This window comes from Podarcis raffonei, chromosome 2 (genome assembly GCF_027172205.1).
Source record: "Podarcis raffonei isolate rPodRaf1 chromosome 2, rPodRaf1.pri, whole genome shotgun sequence".
Classification (NCBI taxonomy): Eukaryota; Metazoa; Chordata; class Lepidosauria; order Squamata; family Lacertidae; genus Podarcis; species Podarcis raffonei.
This window is the reverse complement of record NC_070603.1, coordinates 51,132,697-51,150,842: the sequence shown is the minus strand read 5'-3', so window position 1 is coordinate 51,150,842 and position 18,146 is coordinate 51,132,697. Positions and strand designations below refer to the sequence as shown.

The 18,146-nt window shown below is 45.0% G+C and overlaps 1 protein-coding gene across 4 annotated transcripts in view; it reads left to right on the top strand.

Annotated features, from left to right (window-relative positions):
- Nucleotides 1-11,997, top strand: part of ARHGEF37 (Rho guanine nucleotide exchange factor 37) — a 44,438-nt gene extending 32,441 nt beyond the window's left edge. For 3 of the 4 annotated variants that reach the window (XM_053376568.1, XM_053376567.1, XM_053376570.1), the window contains 7 exons: nt 2,471-2,581; nt 3,271-3,600; nt 5,899-6,027; nt 7,044-7,242; nt 8,372-8,544; nt 9,118-10,507; nt 10,631-11,997. In XM_053376568.1, the coding sequence (XP_053232543.1) occupies nt 2,471-2,581; nt 3,271-3,600; nt 5,899-6,027; nt 7,044-7,242; nt 8,372-8,544; nt 9,118-9,351 (1,176 nt within the window). In that variant the 3' untranslated portion in view covers nt 9,352-10,507; nt 10,631-11,997. The remainder of the gene's footprint in view (nt 1-2,470; nt 2,582-3,270; nt 3,601-5,898; nt 6,028-7,043; nt 7,243-8,371; nt 8,545-9,117; nt 10,508-10,630) is intronic. The other variant, XM_053376569.1, reaches the window with a different exon arrangement.
- Nucleotides 11,998-18,146: the final 6,149 nt, after the last annotated feature.

Below are 18,146 nucleotides of genomic sequence, written 5' to 3'. Positions count from 1 at the left end.
TTTATGCTCTTAAAATGGCTGCAGATGCACATCTTTACATTGGAGAACATTTTCAGATGCTAGTCTGACATAAACACCTGGCTACATCTTTGGGGTCTTCCTTGCCATCTGTGCATTTCAGGTTCATATCTGTGGATGGGATGCTCATCCACAATTCCTCCGGTATATTAACAGGTAATTGAAAGGAAAGGAGTAAGTATGAATAAATGCTCTTCTGGGAGGCAAGCTGTAATCTTCCTGCAGGAATTGAGATAGTTTCCACCAGTATAGATTTTGAAAGCAGATAGGGAACCGAACCTTAGGAAACACATAAATCTTTCTTCCGCTGAGCCTGAGAGATGGGCTGTGTCACAGTTTAACCTTTCATTGTGGTATTATTGCTTTATGCCCAGCCTGCTCTGGTGTTTTGCTAGCAAGAAAATGAATCAGAAAGAGTGTCCTCAAAGCTAACAGTGCTTGGCACATGCTGCAATCCCCTGCTCTTGAGATTCAGCATGTCGAACATACTCAGGCTCCATGCCCTGGGGGAGATCCTGTTGGAGGTGTGAATAAACTCCCGGGATTATATGAACCAAGGGCGGAAACAACCTGACCTCCAAATGCATTGTTTGGCAGGTTGACAACAGCTTTTAAATTGCTCTGCTTTTCTCTTCTTCATACATCTGCAAGTATCAGTCCTTGGCCACAAACAAAGAGCCCAGACTTCACCCTCAAGCACAGTCTCAACATTACGGAGTTCAGAATGCACTTCTTGAAAGAGGTTAGACAGAGGGCTTAAACACACTTCCACTTGTCCCATGCCTGGAAAGCATGGGTCCAAACATTTTTTCCCTTGCCCCACTCCTTTCCCAGGGAGAATCCGCTCTTTAGCTGTAATTGGGAGCAAATAGCAATCCACAGAAAACCCAATTTGCCATTTGCTCCGATTGAGCTCTAAAGAGCAGTTTTCTCTAGGGGAAAGTTGCAGGACAAGAGGAAGTGTGGATGAGCCCAGAGTGACCAGAAAATCCTCCCACTTCCTTTATTCTCATAACTGATTCTGATGCTTTCTTTCACAAGACTCTATTTTCCTTAGGATAGAAACATCCCCACACCAGATCTATCCCATAGGGGTACTTTGGAGCACAATGGCTGTGTACACATTGCCATCTTAAAGTGCAGCTAGGCCATTCATTTTTCAATTTGGATCCACTGGGATAGCAGGGCCCAATTGCCTACTGAAACCCTTTTGAATGTAGTGAGCAGCATTTGGGTGGTGAATCTTTGCTGCAATCAAACACAGAGAGATGCTTGTAGGTGAGAAAATGATAATGTTATTTGTTTTAGGAAATACATAACATGGATGGGAAAGTTTCAAGTTCTGACCTAACTAATTAGCCTAGGAGGACAGGGCAGTCATGTCTGCTCCTTTGTTCTCTTAGAGGAAAGCAGGAAGATGACCCTCTTATCTTGGGGTCGAAGAGAGGAGTGTGAGGAGGAGCAGGAAGTTGTAAACAGGATGTAACATATCAGTCTAAGAAACAAGGGGATAGAGAAGAAGTAAGTTGACAGGTTAAAGGTACAGGGATAGTCTGGGAATATTTATGTTCCTCACTCTTCTTTGTGTTAACCCATGCAAATCCCTCTTCTGCAAATGCATCAAAATGCAATATTTCATTCAAAATGAAAGGGTAGATACAGAATAGATGTGGATTGTGGTTAACATTGTGTGTACACCACTTCCCAAAGCAGAAGTGGGAGCTCACTGGATGCAGAGGAAACAGGAGTGTGCCCATCTAAAAACACACTTGCCACTGAGAATTGGTGTGAACGGCTCCACACAATAGGCTGCTTCACTCATTCTTTGAGCAGGTTACGTTTCTGAAGTAGGAGCTGGCTGAAATCAGAAAAATTAAAAATATGTTGACTTTGCTGTTAGTTACACAAAGTGGTGATCTGTAATCACAATTCGCTGCTTTGCAGATTCTATGGTTTGGGGACTCTGCAATAGATTGTGGAAGTTTTTATTGGTATACAATCAGCCTCACAGTAAGAAGTTATGAGACTTCAGAGCACCATCTAAAAATAGATTTGTTGGTACTAATGGCCCCATTCAGTCACATATTTCACTGATACTCTAAGCAGGTTATGTAACCAGAACAGAAAGGAGAAGAATGTTTGGACTTGAAGATGAAAGACCATCCAGTGCATTTTGAAGAAAGTCTCACGTCAGATCTTCCTTTACTGGATCAATGCCATAACTCACGGTTCCTCTCTCATAGCATTGTTAGCTACCAAGTGTTTCAGAAAACCAGGATACAGATGGGTCAATTAATTGAAAATTAATTCCCTACTCTGGGACCGTAGGGAGCTGCTTTCTACCAGGTCAGAATACTGGTCCATCTAGTTCAGTATTGGCGACACTGTCTAGCAGCAAAAACATATCTTAATCACTTCTTCATGTAATCAGGTTCTTTTCTTTGTCTCTTAGGCATTCCTCAGCTATAAACCGCATGAGAACGAACTAGGAACAGAAGGAGGGACTATCCAACAATATTGCCAGCTTGCAGGAAAACTCCACAGTACTGTCTTTGCTGAGTTTGTAAGTAACGTCTTGGTTCTTTCTAGTTACAGCCTGGTTGTGGTGTAGGGAGGAAGAATGTAGCAGATCTACCTTCCTCCATCCTGGCTGCTTCAGAGCTTTTCCAGAGCTGGTAGCATATTTGATGGCTGCTTTTCTCTGAATCATCCAGAACACATGTTCTACTGCTCTACAACATCTGCCTTGATTCTACAAACACTGAAAGTTTGGTTGTTTACACACTCCTGCTTACTATAAATCCAGTGCATCCCCACTGCTAGTTTAGGAAGCAGTGTGCACACAGCATTCACCACAAACCCATCTCTCTTCTATATCTACCCTGTTACTTCTTATGAAATACTGCATTCCGCCCTCCAACTTCAATTTGAATTTGGGGGGGGGGGAGACCTGGCTGTATACATAGCCTTTGACTGTATTCTGACCCATGTTGCTCATTGTTGTAAAATGATGCCGCAAATCTTTGTTAGGAACTGGGTTCCTTTGGGCTTGGTCTGTTCATGTTGCATAACAGGTGAGAAGGTGGAGTCTGGTGATGGGACCCAGAGCATGTTCCTTGACCTTTTGGAGCAAGAATTCCTCAGCACTTCCCTAGTGGAACCCCAAAGGGCCCCAGTCCCCAATGCCTCCCATCTGCTGAGTCAGGGGAGGCCAAGATTTCAGAACTGTATTTGATTTTCCTTGCTTTGCAGAGGAGACGACTGGAGAACCTGGTGTACCTTCCGCTGGTCAACTTGTCAGAGACTCTGAAAGGGCCTCAAAAACTGATCAAGAAGCGCTTGGACAAGCAGCTGGACTATGAGGAATTTGAGGAGAAGAGGAACGAGACAGGCAGCGTGACATATGAAGAGGAGGCTGCCATGAATACCTATCTCGCCATAAATTCGCTGCTTGTGTCTGAGCTCCCAGTGTTCAACCAGGTGGCCCAGCAGTGGCTGGGGCATATTCTGCGTACTTTTGTGGCCCTTCTGAGGGATCTGGCCAAGCAAGTTCTCCAAGAGGCAGAACGGGAGGCTACCCAGGTAAAAAAATTGGAAGGGAGGATGAGGATGTGGGGTTATGGTGTTTGTGCCTAGAGACAACAGATAACTGTATTGCCTCCCAGGCTTAGGGATATACATGCACTGGCGGATGGAGTGGGAAAGGGTGCTTAGTGAAACTATCATCTCAGTTAAAGATGGTTCCCAGGCTCTACCTCTTGGTCATATGCATGGGTGACCAAGAAAGGGACCCCGGGTTTGGACTGTGACATTTGCTACGTTACCAGCGAGGCTGTTGGGGAAAGACTAAAAGCCGCTTCCCCTCTCCTCAAACAGTTCAATAGAGAGAGGAAATAGGTTTAACTGTGGCTAACAGGTGCCCACTGCCCTCTCTCTTCCTTCCTCCCTGCTTCTGATAACAATGAGCATTACGCTAGCATCTATTAGCATATTTATTAAAGAGATCTTCCATTTATATCCATGAAGCTGTATGCCTTTTCTTTGGAGAGCTGATTCTGTTCCTCCTGCCCAGCCAGAGACATGTGCTTCAGCAGTGTTAGAATCCTGCCCAAGCAGTGAGTCACCTGACTAAGACAGGCTTGTTCTCAATCTCTTGGAGACTCTCCAAATTTTAAAAGACTCAGAGTTTCAGATCCTTATATGATCCTTTCCCACACCACCAGCCTTTCAACGCCCTTTCCTGGTATGCCAGGATCTGTGCTTGCTGCTTCTGTTTTTCACCCAGATCTGGTAAGCTGCCCCACTGCCTGCTCCACAAGCAACAGTTGAACATATTTTAGTTAATTGTTTCTAATTTAGTTATGCCTATTAATTTCAATGGGTCTTCTCTGAGTAAAATTAAGTAGCATACCACCCAGTGAGCAAGACTCAGCTAATGAGCCTGTCAGCAAGGACATGTGCAACAGGGTTGCCCTGTATCTCTGCCCTGCAAACGTAGCCAGGGGCGTAGCGTGGGTTGTCAGCACCCGGGGCAAGGCAAGTAATTTGCGCCCCCTAACCCATGGATTTGCGCCCCCTAACCCGTGGATTTGCGCCCCCTAACCCTAACCCCCAGATGTTGCGCCCGGTGCGGCCGACCCCCCCTGCACCCCCCACGCTACGCCACTGAACGTAGCTCAGGGCAGGTTGGGAGAACACCTGGAACAGGACATGGAAGACAAGAGAGGAGGGATCCTTCCATTTGGCAAGCCAAAAGCCTTGCCCCAAAGGAACTATCAGCTTAGAGCGAGGTTGAATTCCTCCAAATATGACATCATTGCCATGCCACTGTGTGCTTGAGGCAATGCACTATAATGTAAACCAGCAATAAAACTAACTAGTCTGTGCCCTTTTTTCACATGTTAAACTCACAAAACCACAAAAACCAACTTGCGAAGGTGCTTTTGCAGACAGCTGAAAACATGCAGTGTGGATGCTTGCTTGGGAGAGGTTCTTCCATAACATGGGCCCCACCAATGAGAAAGCCCTGCTGGCTGCACTAGAAGAACGTACTACCTTAATAAATCAAAATACAGAAGAATAGCTCTTTTGGATCACACTGAAACTCTCATTTACGTATTCCCCAGAAGGAAACTGCACAAGCAGGTCATGAAGGCAATAGCCCTACCCCAATTCATACCCAAGCAACTGGCATTCCGAGGTATATTGCTTCTGAACATGGAGGTTCTGTATAGCCTTTGCAAGAAATAGCCATGGATAGCCCTAATCTCTAGAAATCTGACTAATCTTCTTTTAAAGCCATTTAAATCAGGAGTCTTTACCATTTCTGGGGGCAGGAGTGTATCATACATTAATGATGCATTGTGTGAAGAGGTGCTTTCTTCACTGAGTGATACAGCACTCCTGGATTCTTCTGGGACAGGGAGAAATTATATATATATCTCCATCTCCGCACCATACATCGTTTTATAGATCGACTACAGAGAGCAGGACTTGCCTTGCAGTCCCAATGGCTATAGGAGATTACTTCCTTCTCACAACCTCGTCCCTTCCACACACAAAAGGATGCAATTCATCTCTGTCCCTCTTCCAGTGACTGTAAACAAAGAAGGAGCAAGGAAAATGCAAAGTAAGCACTGGCAGAGACATATGCTGCACACAACAGGATGGACTTAGCTTGCAAACAGGATGGATCTTTTGCATGCTTTCAGAAACCTCTAGCAAAATTTATATTTGTACATACAATCCGCTACGAATCTCATCATTATCTTCTGTTATTATCTTATTTTTTAATATAAAAAGTACCTTTCTCTGCTTTCCATAATTCACCCCCACCCACCCCCCAAAATCTCCAATTAATTATAAGGTTCTTCTTTACAGCTGCCACACAGACACCTCCCTGCACCTGATTTTGGGAAGATGGTGAAGGACTCTTTAAGCCAGGCTGAAGCTCAGCTCTACTCCTACTGCAAGAAATTTGAGACTGTTATGCCAAGCTCTGTTGCAGAGGTAGGAGACTGATGAAGCTTAGAGGGTGTTCCTGCAACCTTTCTTCCCCCGCCTCTCCCACAACTCCCCAGACACGATGGCTGATTGATACATTAATATGTGGCATGGGCATAGAGGGGGGAAGTTACTCATACCAGTGGTGTTGTTGCTGCTATCTACCAGGTCCCCATGACACTTGCATAAGACTATTCTTCATTATATATGTCCTAGTTTCAGGCAGTAACTGGATTCCCACCCCACCCCACCCCCGTATGCTAATAAAATATTGGAATTTCAGTACTCAGGAACCACAATAATCCCAAGGCAAAATGCCAAAACAAAAATGAAACAGAACCAACTCTTGGACAGGATCAGGCAGGCAGCAAAAGGCAGCAGGTTTCAGAATATCTTTACAGGGAAACAAACTGTCTGTTTGAACATTATAGTTTCTCACTCTTGCACACTAAAATGTATTGTGGGCTGTCTCTAAGGCAAGGTGTTTGTATCCCCTGCATTCTGTGATTAACTACTGTGCATTTATTTTTATTTAAGTAAATGTTTATAAAGGCCTTAGCACTAGCATTCCACAGCCACCCCCAGCCCAGAGGATCTCTGTGGAAGGAGTGCAGCTGTGAGTACAGAAGGAAATGCAAATAATTTCCTTCCCCTTTTCCCATCAGAGTTTTTATTCACAGCTAAATTCTGCAACAGTATAGCTCATCTTTAACCCACAAAACGTCTGCTTCCTCAGTGCTTCCCGGCTGCAATTTTAACTCTTATTTTCTTAAAAATAAAATAAATCTACCCCATAGGAAGCATATATCCTGTTAGGCTATCTGCACAAATCCACTGTTCAATGCAGTAAAATGTAAAGAATTGGTTCAATTTGCAGGATTTGTTTCATCTTCTTCTAAGATATTTTAGTTCAGATGTGGCTGCACCCTGCTTATGATGACTCATCCTCCAGTGCACCAACGTGGTCGCACAGTCGACTGCAGGAAGATGTTTCTGACCCACTTCTCCCTGTGTCATTTCAGCAGCCTCTTAGCCCTGCAGAGGAGAGGAAAGTCCATTCGCTCATGAGCAAACATGGCCCAGAAAAGCTTTATCAAGTGACAAGCAACACCAGCGGCAGCAAAAACATGGACTTGGTGTTGCAGAGGGGGCAGATTGTGGCTCTCTTGCATGACAGGGACACCAAGGGCAACACTAACCGATGGCTGGTGGATAGTGGAGGTACGGTAAGGGTTGCAGCTATACACCCAAACCTTTTATTTGCTACCAAGGACCTCGCCAGGTCAGTACTTATGACACAGATCTCCCTGCCTTAGGGTGTGACAATTACATCTGTCATGATGAACTCCTGCACTTCTAAATGGACCGCTACACTGCTGTTCATGGTCATGGGATGCCTAGGCGCAGGGGTGCAGCTCATATAAAGTAAGGGAGCCCAGTGACCCATTGAACATACTGGAGGGGGGAAAGTCTTCAGGCACATGTGGGGTAGCTGGACTAAAGCATGCTTGATGCTCCCAGAAGGCTCTGTGTGTATTGTCTAGTGCACACGTTACTGCAGAAAAAGAAAGAGCAGCAAGTACATGGCCAACCCTGTCTCAGCAGCCAACCTGCTGCAATTGCCTGGACCAGAACAACAACAACAAAAGATAACTAGCTGAAAAGTGGCAGGCCAGCTGCTAGTGGCAAGCCCATTAAGCTCAGGGGGATGGCGAGGATGGGTGGTGGCTGGCCTGCAAGCTGCCTGCTCCTTCTTTGAGCCTCATTGAGAACAGGGTCAGAGAATATCTACACCTTTTCCTTTCTTCCCAAACCCTCCTTTCCCTTTTTGCTTTGTGTCTTTTTCTGAATACTGCTCCTCTCTCCACCCCTTCCTCCTTCCTCTTCCTGCACTGGTTTTCCTACCACTCTATTAATCTTTCTTTGTACTTTCCAAATTACTCCTTCCACCACTTATTCCCCCCCCCCCCGCATTGCTTCCAAATCCTCCCCTTCTCACATCTTGTTCCAAGTTCCACCTTTCTCTGTCTTTGACTTCCTTTATATAATTTGTTCCCGAGGTCAACATCCTGCACTTGTTTCTTATTCCTCCCCACCACTCTGTTCTTCTTTCCTTCCACTAGTACAAACCACACATTCCTTTCTCTCTCCCACACAAGAGCAGTGCCTTTCTGCCTGCCTTTTCCCTCCCCGCCCATTACAAATCTTTCCAATAATGCCAAACCCTTTCATTCTCTTCACTGTATTTATAGTCCACCCGTCAATCCAAATTATCAAAAAGAAAACTGCTGTACCCGATGAGAGGACCCTGCTGCTCAGCTTGACCATAATGGTTTTATGTGCCCTACAGGACCAAGAGGTTATGTATCACCTGGGAAACTCCAGCCATATCATCTAGTCCAAAACCAAAAACCCAGAATGCAGGTGTCAGTCCCAGGTGGTGGTGGTGAACAGATGCATCACCCTTACAACTTGCCCCAAGCTCCCAGCCCAGCACTTCATTTCAGGACACAGGCTTTACATGTGAGTAGAAAATTTCAGCAATGAATCTTCTTTTAATTCTTTTCATTCATTTCTTCCCAGCATATTGTGGCATAGATACATGTGTACATGGCTGGGCAGTGGCGGATGGAAGGAATTTTGCGGTACTGTTGGGTAGATCTGTATTTCAGATATGCAAACTTGTGCAACCATCCCAATATAATGTGGGTATTATGTTTAAAAGATGATCTCGGCTGGTGTGACAGAAACCTAGAATAGCATAGCCTTAGAATAACCCAGCTACATGGTTTGTGGCCAAGGCATTTTGCTGCCTGAGGCAGAGCAACCAGTGGTGAACCTTGTGTGGGGTCCAAGTCAGCACTGCTGCCCAACAACATCCAGAAAGCACCAGGCCAAGGAAGACTGACCTGGCTACTGCTGTGCCATAAACTTCAATATGCCTGCCTACCTCTCCATGATATTCTTACAACTGAGACATGCACCCCAGAGGGGTAACCTAGTTTACCTCTGTGGCTGGGCAGCCCTTGTTTCTCCCTTCTCCTTTGTATGGCATATGTATGCAGTGTTATCATTCAATCTCTGTGCTTTCCTCAGGTAGTTGCTGGTTATCCATTCGCAGCCAGGAGCAGTCATGAGGTCAGCTTGCAAGCAGGTGAGCCAGTGACTGTGTTGGAACCTCATGACAGGAAGGGATGCACAGAGTGGAGCCTGGTGGAAGTGAATGGCCAGAAGGGCTATGTGCCTTCCAGCTACTTGGTGATGGTGCCTATCCCAGAACCACCTGGATGGGGCTCACCTGCTTGGCCATATCCAGCGCCGCAGACATAGCCATAAGGAGATGCTCAGTTTCAGAAGTTAGCTGTGCTGTCACATACCTGCCCTTTCCATTTCCTCCATAAGACTTTTCATATTATGCAGTGAACAAAGAGGCAGGCAAAGGGACCAGCAGTTCTGTGGATTGACATGAGTGTCAAGGAGGGATTCATGTCCTGCACATATTGAAAAGGTGTGATTGGATATGGATGTGTGGCTGCTCATAGTGGCCTGATTTTTTGAAATTGTGTTTTCTTAACCTAACACTACTGATAAGATTCTTCCACAAGTATTTTGAGGGAATGTTCTCATACAGATGTAGCCTAAGGCTCATCACTGGCTTTACTTGATAAAGGGATGTTCACATGTGTCAAGTAAATTACAGGGACAACAGACTGATGTATTCATTCCAGGATAACCATCTCAATTGGCATCAGCAGGCCACCTAAACAAAAAGATCATGTGTCACAGGGCAATTGAGCACCTTTTTTGCTTTGGTTGAAGTGATGTTCTCCTTTTGACACAACGTTAGTGGGGAAACAGCCAAAGAAACTGGCTCAGTGTTTTCCACTGATGTGCATGGTTTGCCAGCTCCGAAGATGCTAAGCCCAGTCCTGATCTCTGATAATAAATCAGCTTTAATAAACTAGGCAAAGGTGCTGCAATATATGTTTGCTGGAGAGAGAATCATAATGTATTTAATATGTAGCCATCCTCTGATAGGCAAGGAGAAATATCTGGAGCAAAGTCAGATAACAAAGTCACAAGCGAGAAAGCATGTATGCTCTAGATAACTTTTATCTTTGGGTGTGGAGTAGTTGTCTACCTCTAGGAGAGAATGCAAAGTATTATGGGGTTGTGGAGCAAGTCAGATGCCAGACCCTAAGGTCTGATTCGCACAAAACATTACGAATATGAGCTCTTTAATTCTTTTTAGTTTGCTTTCCTTCAGAAAGAGAAGTGAAGGCAAAAAGAAACATGAACTGAGGTCCTTCTCCAGGCTTACGAACAATATAACGCAAGGAGCAGATGCAGATTGCTGCATGGGGCAGAGCTGCCAGACTAGCTTCCTGGGCAGGTGGGTCTGTTTCTTACTGAGGGAGAGAGAGAGCTGGCAGGGAGGTCAATGTGGTGCAAACACACAGGCAGAAATCCTGGATTGGCTCCACAGGTGCATTTTAACAGTGCTAACCTCCCCACCACCTTAGCCCTCCCAGTAAACAACAGTGACCCATTCACCTGTTGAAAAGATGGCATAGTAGTGCAACCCCACCTGAAGATCCTCTTCTGAAAGTTATTATTCTACTGTGCTGTTTTACCACAAACATAGAATAGAATAAACTAAGAATAATGATAAGAATATCATCATCCATTCTTTGGTGCCAATGATGATGATGATGATTTCTTACTTGCCCTTCTCCATAAGGTCTCAGGGTGTGTTATAATATAGAAATACAAGGGGTGGGATTCAGCTAACAAGCCCTGTAAAGTGGAAGTCCTGTGCAAGGACTTCTGCTAGTGCAATGGGGCTTTTCTCCCACTCCTCTCCCTTCATGCCCATGTGCCCTCCAAAATTGTCCCGGGGGGGGGGTCTGGAAGAACCCCCCAGAACATTGTGCAAGGGGAGAAGAGGGGAGGAGTTGTTCTATCTGGCAAGCCAAAATGCTTGTCCTGATGGAATGATCACTTTGGTGCAGCGCTGAAGCCCTCTCAAGATTAAAATCAGTTAAAGCAATATACAGTCAGAAGAATAGGGTGAGTCTTTAAAATATATATCTCAAGTATCAAAGGCTAGGATACTGAGTGTGTCTTCAACATAGGCAGGAGAACTTGGAGCGAGGGAAGCCATACCTGTGAGATCACCGTGGCCTACAGGTATGCCTAAATATAGATGTACTTTCCATGCCGCCCACCAAAAGAATATGCTCATCCTTCCCACACTCATGTCCTCACGACCATCTCAGAACGCTTTTGGCACCAGCAATGAAAACTGATGTCTTCATTGACCTGAGCGATCAAGACTATGTGAAACATTTAGATGTTCTAATGCTCCTGTGTGTGGCTGATAATGCAGCTTATGCTGTTTAAAAATTTAGCAGGGGCTCTTCAGGTGTAGCTCTTGAAAAATGCATGGGATTGCTCTTTGATGTACAGCATTTTATGTGAGCTGGAGGACAAAGGAAGTGGAAAACATTATGTTGTAACTCACCCTTAATAGAAGATCCCTTGGGTTCGCACTGCGCACCCCAGTGCAAGGGCAGAAGTCGCTCCACTTTGTGAGAGGTTGGTGGGATGGCAGCCAAGCGTGGGTCTTCCTCCTCAAAGCTTCCCTTGTTTTTTTTAAACTCCAGTTACTATTCTGTGTTCATGTGAACCTTGGCAGAAGAAGGTAAGGTCCTCATCACAACACTACTGGGCTATCCCAGTCATATGAATTGAGCGCGAAATGTCTGAATCTTACATGTGGCAGCATCTGCAATCTGTGGATGCACCTAAATAAAGTGGTGGATGCACCAGTAACCACGGACGATGAGCCTGCTCCAATTCCTGTTTGTACGGGCTGTTTCCCTCCTGCAGTTATGTTTAAGGCACTTTATATTTACAATGGCTGTTTTGCACTGCATTGATTGCAAGAAGTAAAGAGTTGCTCCTCTACTCAAAGATGGCTTAGAGTTTTGTTTTTAAATTGTGAGTTCATATTACTTGTGTTGCGTCCATGCTTACAAAACTGTTTCTTCCAGTAATCATGCCTGCTCCATGTACCAGCAAGTTCAGAGTTTCACCACCAGATGGCTCAGCTACCTCATTTGTCAAGTGAAAACGTGCCAGACAGTCCTAGAACTGGGTGCTTGCCTTACGCTTTGGGTGCTGATTTATAGAGGGCAAAATTTTCTGCTTGTTATCCATTTCTCCATAGGTAGGATTTTATTACTTCTTGAGAGAGTCTTATACTTGCTTCTAGTGAACCACCTCTTAGCGTAGCTTAAAGGCAGGTTTTCAGCTGTACAGTATCTAAATGGGAACAGAATATTGTGCTTCATCTACCTGCAAGCCCTAGGTAGTACCAATGCCTCTTGCAACAAAGCTGATGTAAATTCATTGAAAGGGAGAGCTGAGGGCGATGAGGGAAATCCAGTAGCCACTACTAGTATAAGTAGTGTGAGAGAGCAGGATGGGGAAGAAGCAGAGAGGGAGGATGCTGCATCTGTAAAGCGACAGGTGGGTGTTTCTGATAATAGATGTGACATCAGCATGCAGTGTACATGCCTCTTCAGTTGTCCCTGAATCACTACAGCAGAACAGGGTGCAGTACAAAGTCATATGTAGAGTGACCCTGGGCCATGCAAGGAAAGAAGGAAGGAAGGAAGGAAGGACAGACAGGAGAGGAAATCTGTTGTTCAGAACACTCCGCCATAAGTAACGTCATAACTCCCTTCCCAGATGCATGATATCAGGCTAGGATGCTTTATACTGTAATAAGATTTAGTTCAGGACTATTTTGCCATCTTTGCTGAGTTATTCTTGCAAAATGCCATCGCATTTACCATTAGGGTGAGCAGACACTCAAGATATATCTAGCATTATTGGCCAGTGCTGTGGATCAATCTACAGCTCCCAAAGTCAAGCAGATACTTGGACCCTTGCATAGGTATGTGTACCTTTCAGGCTTCTGACAAACAGGACAAGGGCTGCCAAAATGTAAGTGAGACTCAAATCTCATGTTTGTCTCAGGGCAGGGGCTGCATAACAAGTGTAGGGTTTAAGTCATCGTGCCCATTTGTCATTTTGGGGAATCTGTGATCGGGTCCCATACACACACACACACACACACACACACACACACACACAGCTGTCTCTTCCACTCTGTCACCCACTTGTGTGTATCATACAGGGTTTCAAATGAAGTTGGCTCATTCTATACCTTATGATTAAAATGTATAGGGTGTTATTTATAAAAATGAATCCTACCTGACAGGAATGTTATGAAGATGGAAAATAAATACAAGTTACAATTCTCTTCCTATTGAAGGCAATGCAAAGGTTCCTTTTGTGTTTAATGGAGTAGGATTACAGCCCAAGAATGTCAAATGCACTATGTAAGTAGCCATATAAAATGGCTCAGCCACAAATGTCTGAAAGCTCCTCCTCCCACAGACCTGCCTGAGTTAAGGTCAGCAGGGAAGGGTCTGTGCATAGTGTCACCACCTGCTGTGCTTTGAGAGAAGGTGGCCATGAGAGTTCATTTCCTATGGAATGTGGAAGGGCCTCCCTTTTGAGGTGCATCTTCTGCCATCACCGAATGCTTTCTGATAATTGGCCAAGATGCACCTCTTTACCCAGGCCTTTGGTTAAGCAGGGTTTTTTTCAACCTTGATATATTGCTGTTCTGTGCTGCTCTTTTTACATTTTGCCCTTATCTTAGTTATCTTAATTGTGGGTTGTTGTTTTTTTGTAACCCACCCTGGGACCATTTGGTGAAGGGCAAACCATAAGAAATAAAGCAAATGTGTCCAGGTTGCAAGCCAACAACCCTTAAAAATCATCACGGGAGAGCGGAGCTTTCAGCACCATTGACCATAATTTGGAAAACTGTTAGCAAAGTGTTCCCTAGGATACTGGCACCACTAGGTGTACAGTACAAACATTTCTGTGTCGTCATGCTGCACTGATGATAATCTTGTAGATCCCCTTGGTCAAGAAGATGATGACCACATAAGGCATACATTTTTTGCAGTTTCCTCAATAGGAACAGTATGCTGGGGAAGGAGCAGGAGGAGAATGGAAAGGGAGCCCTTTCAGGTCCCTCTCTGCATGGCCACCTCCTCCTGCCTTCTCTGTGCTGGTCACAGGACTCGGGTCTTTTCCAGTCCTGGCGGTTGGAAGAATAAAGGGCAGCATGCATGCCTTTAAATAGCTTGGCAAGGGCATACCCTTCCGTCAGGAATGCTCTGGCGGGCTTTACTGGAACGTGTTGTGTTTGTAATTTGGAGGGCAGGGGATGGTGCAAACAGCACTGGAGGCTGGGACAGAGCCTGGCCCAGCTGGTTCGTTCAGCTCACAGCCATCAGGACAAGGTTAAGAATCTCTTACTTCTTCACACTTAGCAGCATCTGTTGCTGCCCCCCACCCGGCTTCAGAGCAAGGTCGGGGCAAGGGTAGATCAACACTCCTTTCTGTCTCCCTCCAGCAATGTAGACTTTTAGCAGCCCAGAAGCTCTCCAAAGATACTACTAAGCTGCAAGAAGCCAAACTGTCTACTTGTCGGCTTAGGTTTGCTGCCTGACTCAAGGGCACAAGCAGAAAATTTATCCTGATTTTGTGCTAATTAAAGGATGGCTTATAAGGCCTCACAAAGAAGAAGCCTGCAAGCTCATCATGGGTGAAAGGGACACAAGCAACCACCTGGGTGTGACATGGCATCTGACTGTGTAGAAGGCACCTGGTCAAAGAGGGAGAATGGTGCAAGTGGTGCAATAAGGCTGAATTGCCAGTGCTAACTGCATATCCATCAAAGAAGGCAAGTATAGGCCTAGTAAATTTCTGACATGTTGGATTTGATGGACCATGAAGTCACTCCAAGTCATGTGGAGCCTACGAGCAAAAAAGAACACACATCAGTTTCCAAGCATATGGTGGCCTTTGCAGATGTTGTCCATGCATTATGGTTCACAATACAAATACAGTGTGTTTCTTAGGGTGCTTCCACACAGGTGTTTATTGTGGGATGGGTGCTCCTTATGCATGCCCACCTCCTTTGTTGGCCACTGGCATCCATCAGTCAAAGCAAAGCAAAATGCCATGCCACTGCCTCCTTTTTAAAATCCAGATCTACCCTTTCTGTCTCTCTCTTTTTAACTGCCAATGACCAGTTTGCAGTATCTGAATGACCCACTTAGAATATGAAGCCCCCGTCTGGAAGGACTCTTAATGTACTGAAGGGCACACAGGCTGAACCCAACATTCAGGGTCAGTATGAACAGTTGGCATAGCTGGACAGCTGTTGCAGGCCATGGCTTGGCAAGGAGTATCCCACTGCTGCTCCTCTTCTCCCTGCTGCTTACTTTCCTACCTACCCATAGTCGCCAAGTGAGTGAGCAGTTGGCAAGGGAAAGTACCACTGTCTGTCTACTCAGTTGTCTACTCGCCCTAGATATGGCAGTATCTATATATGTAGCTAAGTTATGGTTAAATGTAAACAAGACTCATTTTTAAAACTGGAGATGGAGGGAGTCATGTTGGGTTTCCCCATCCATCCTCTCTCTGCACCCTTTTTTCATCTCCGTGTAATGTTTTTTCATGGCTGCCCTCACAAAGGCCTTAGCCGACCACCTTGGGTTTTGGTATCAGGCTGCGCTTGCACAAGCAAGGCAGCAGCTCACTTCACTGGGTGTCTGCCATTCTAGAAGAAGGCTGCCCTGGCTTTCCTTATTCAGAAAGTGTCCTCAGCACCTTGATGCTGACAGTGCTCGGAATGTAGCTGTGGGTAATGGCAGCAGCTATAGGGAAGAGTTTCTTTGCACTCCATGTTCTATCAATACGGATGCAACACTCCAATTACTTCTCCGGGAACCTGCTGCCCCAATCTTGTAGTTCAGTAAGCCAGCGCAAGAGGGAGTGAAGCCAAGGGAAAACAACAAATTTGTTGTAAAGAGTTAGTGTTAAGCCTGTAGCATCAAGAAGACAAAAAGTACTTTGGCACCTTAGAGACTAATTAGTTTATTGTAGCAATGTTGATTAGTGCATTCCAGGAACTAAAGCGATGGCAGACTGTTTCAGATCCAGTCATTGCCTTTAGTCTTTGTATTTTTGCTTGTGCATTACCTGTGCACTTTATTTCCCCAGTGCATTTATGGCATCAATAATTATGCAATAAATATGTCAAGGTATTGGCATCATATATTTTCTTTTTAAAAAATCTTCCCACTACTTCCTCATACAACATCCCTCCAGCAAGGCAGGAACAGGAAAAGCAATGAAGACAACTCCAGTGAGCAGAGGCAGCCAGGCAATTCTGGCAAGCAACAGTGAGGAGAAGGTAAGGGGCCTCCTTAGCCTGGGCTGCTCAGAGTGAAGTTGAACAAGAGGGTTTACTACATGCAAGGAAACAGGAAGCATATACACATTATTGATGCTCCCTGATTGCCTGGGATCATGTGCTGAGGGGTGCGGGGAATGGTGTGAGATGGGCAATAGCGGGGGGGGGGGGACGGACGGGACTGGAAGCACATGCTCCAGTACAAACTGTTCCTGTATTTTGAGATATATTGAATGTTCGGAAATGTAACCAAAAAATAGCTTTTATCAACATATTGTAACAAAATTTCACCTTGGGTCCAATCCATACATGTATATTATTAGATGACACATACCTCAGTTACTCACAGCCGATTGTGTGAACTGCTTCCAATGAAAACTATTGATCCCCATTAAAATGAAGATGTATGTGCAATGTGTAGGTACTAAGTAACCCAGGACAATGGCCTTAGGGGGATTCCAGACAGTTGCTATTTTAATGTGGGATTCAAATACGTCCTGGCAAATTCAGGTTCACAATTACTTGATTTGGAAGTCTTGCACAATGAACCTGCTTCCCCCGAAGACTGGACTTTTGTGATAAGGAAAGTGATAGGGAAATGCACTGGAAAGTGCACTGGAAATGCACAGGAAAGTGGGGGGGATAACACTTGCTTTGATGCAACGTCATCTAACCTCCCCATGAACAAATCAGAATGAACGCTTATTAAATAACCATTACCTAATCAGGACTGATGCTCAATAAAAGGTCATCTGAAACCCTCCTCAGTTGCACACTGCCATATAGATACATCCCCATCCAGACAACATAGTATTGAAAGGGATTGTATGCTGTTAATGTGAAAGTGATATAGGTGCACATCTGCATCCCATTTGCCCTCACCATGTGAACATGCTCCAGTAGTCAGCTACAGCAAAAGCAACAAAGAATCTCCTGGCATCCAGACTGGTGAACTGTGTGTAAACCATCCTGTGGCATGCACTGATCTCAATCCAGCAAGGAGATCTGTGTGCAGAAGTTTACTTCTACTTGTGAATTTTCCCTCCCAAATTGGGGTGGCCATGTTGCTTTGAAGTGAGATGAAATGAAAGAATTGTGCTTGATTTGTGAAAGCTGTTTTACACATCCAAGCTATCCCGATTTTGCAGTCATTTCTTCCACTATCTCTCCCTGCTATTTTTGGTATGGGACTGCATAGAGAAATATGAACTAGGCTGTACACAGATTCAGCCAGCAGAGGCCAGCAGCAATTCCCATGATTGTTGTGACTGAGAAAACTGTTGCCATAACCGAGGAACTGACCACCAGCCATTTGCTGCTTGTCTCCATGTACAGCCTAGTTTGTGCTGATTCTCCTTTTGCAAGGTGGTTGGGAGGAATCATGTGGAGAAGAAAAAGCAGCCAGCTTGTGTGTGTGTGAATTCCTATTTTGCAGTCATAAGTAGAAGAAGGATGGACTTTGGGCTTTTGGAAGAAGCATTTAAAGCCTATGGATGGAGCAAAATTCAGAGAGCCAAAAAAAATGGACATTGCTGCTTGCTCCATCTATTACTTTACAGAGCAGAACAGTTCACTGATCCCCCCCTCCATGATTCCAAACATGGCCCAAAGTGTGTGTGTGCCCAGCATACATGTAACTGACAATTAAGGTAATCATTCCCATTATGTTCCAAACAAGCACTTATACCAAAGACTAGTGGTAAAATACCTCATGTTAGTTCTTCAACAAAGAGAGGATTGTATGGGCACATTAGTTCACCACAAGGTCTCTCTT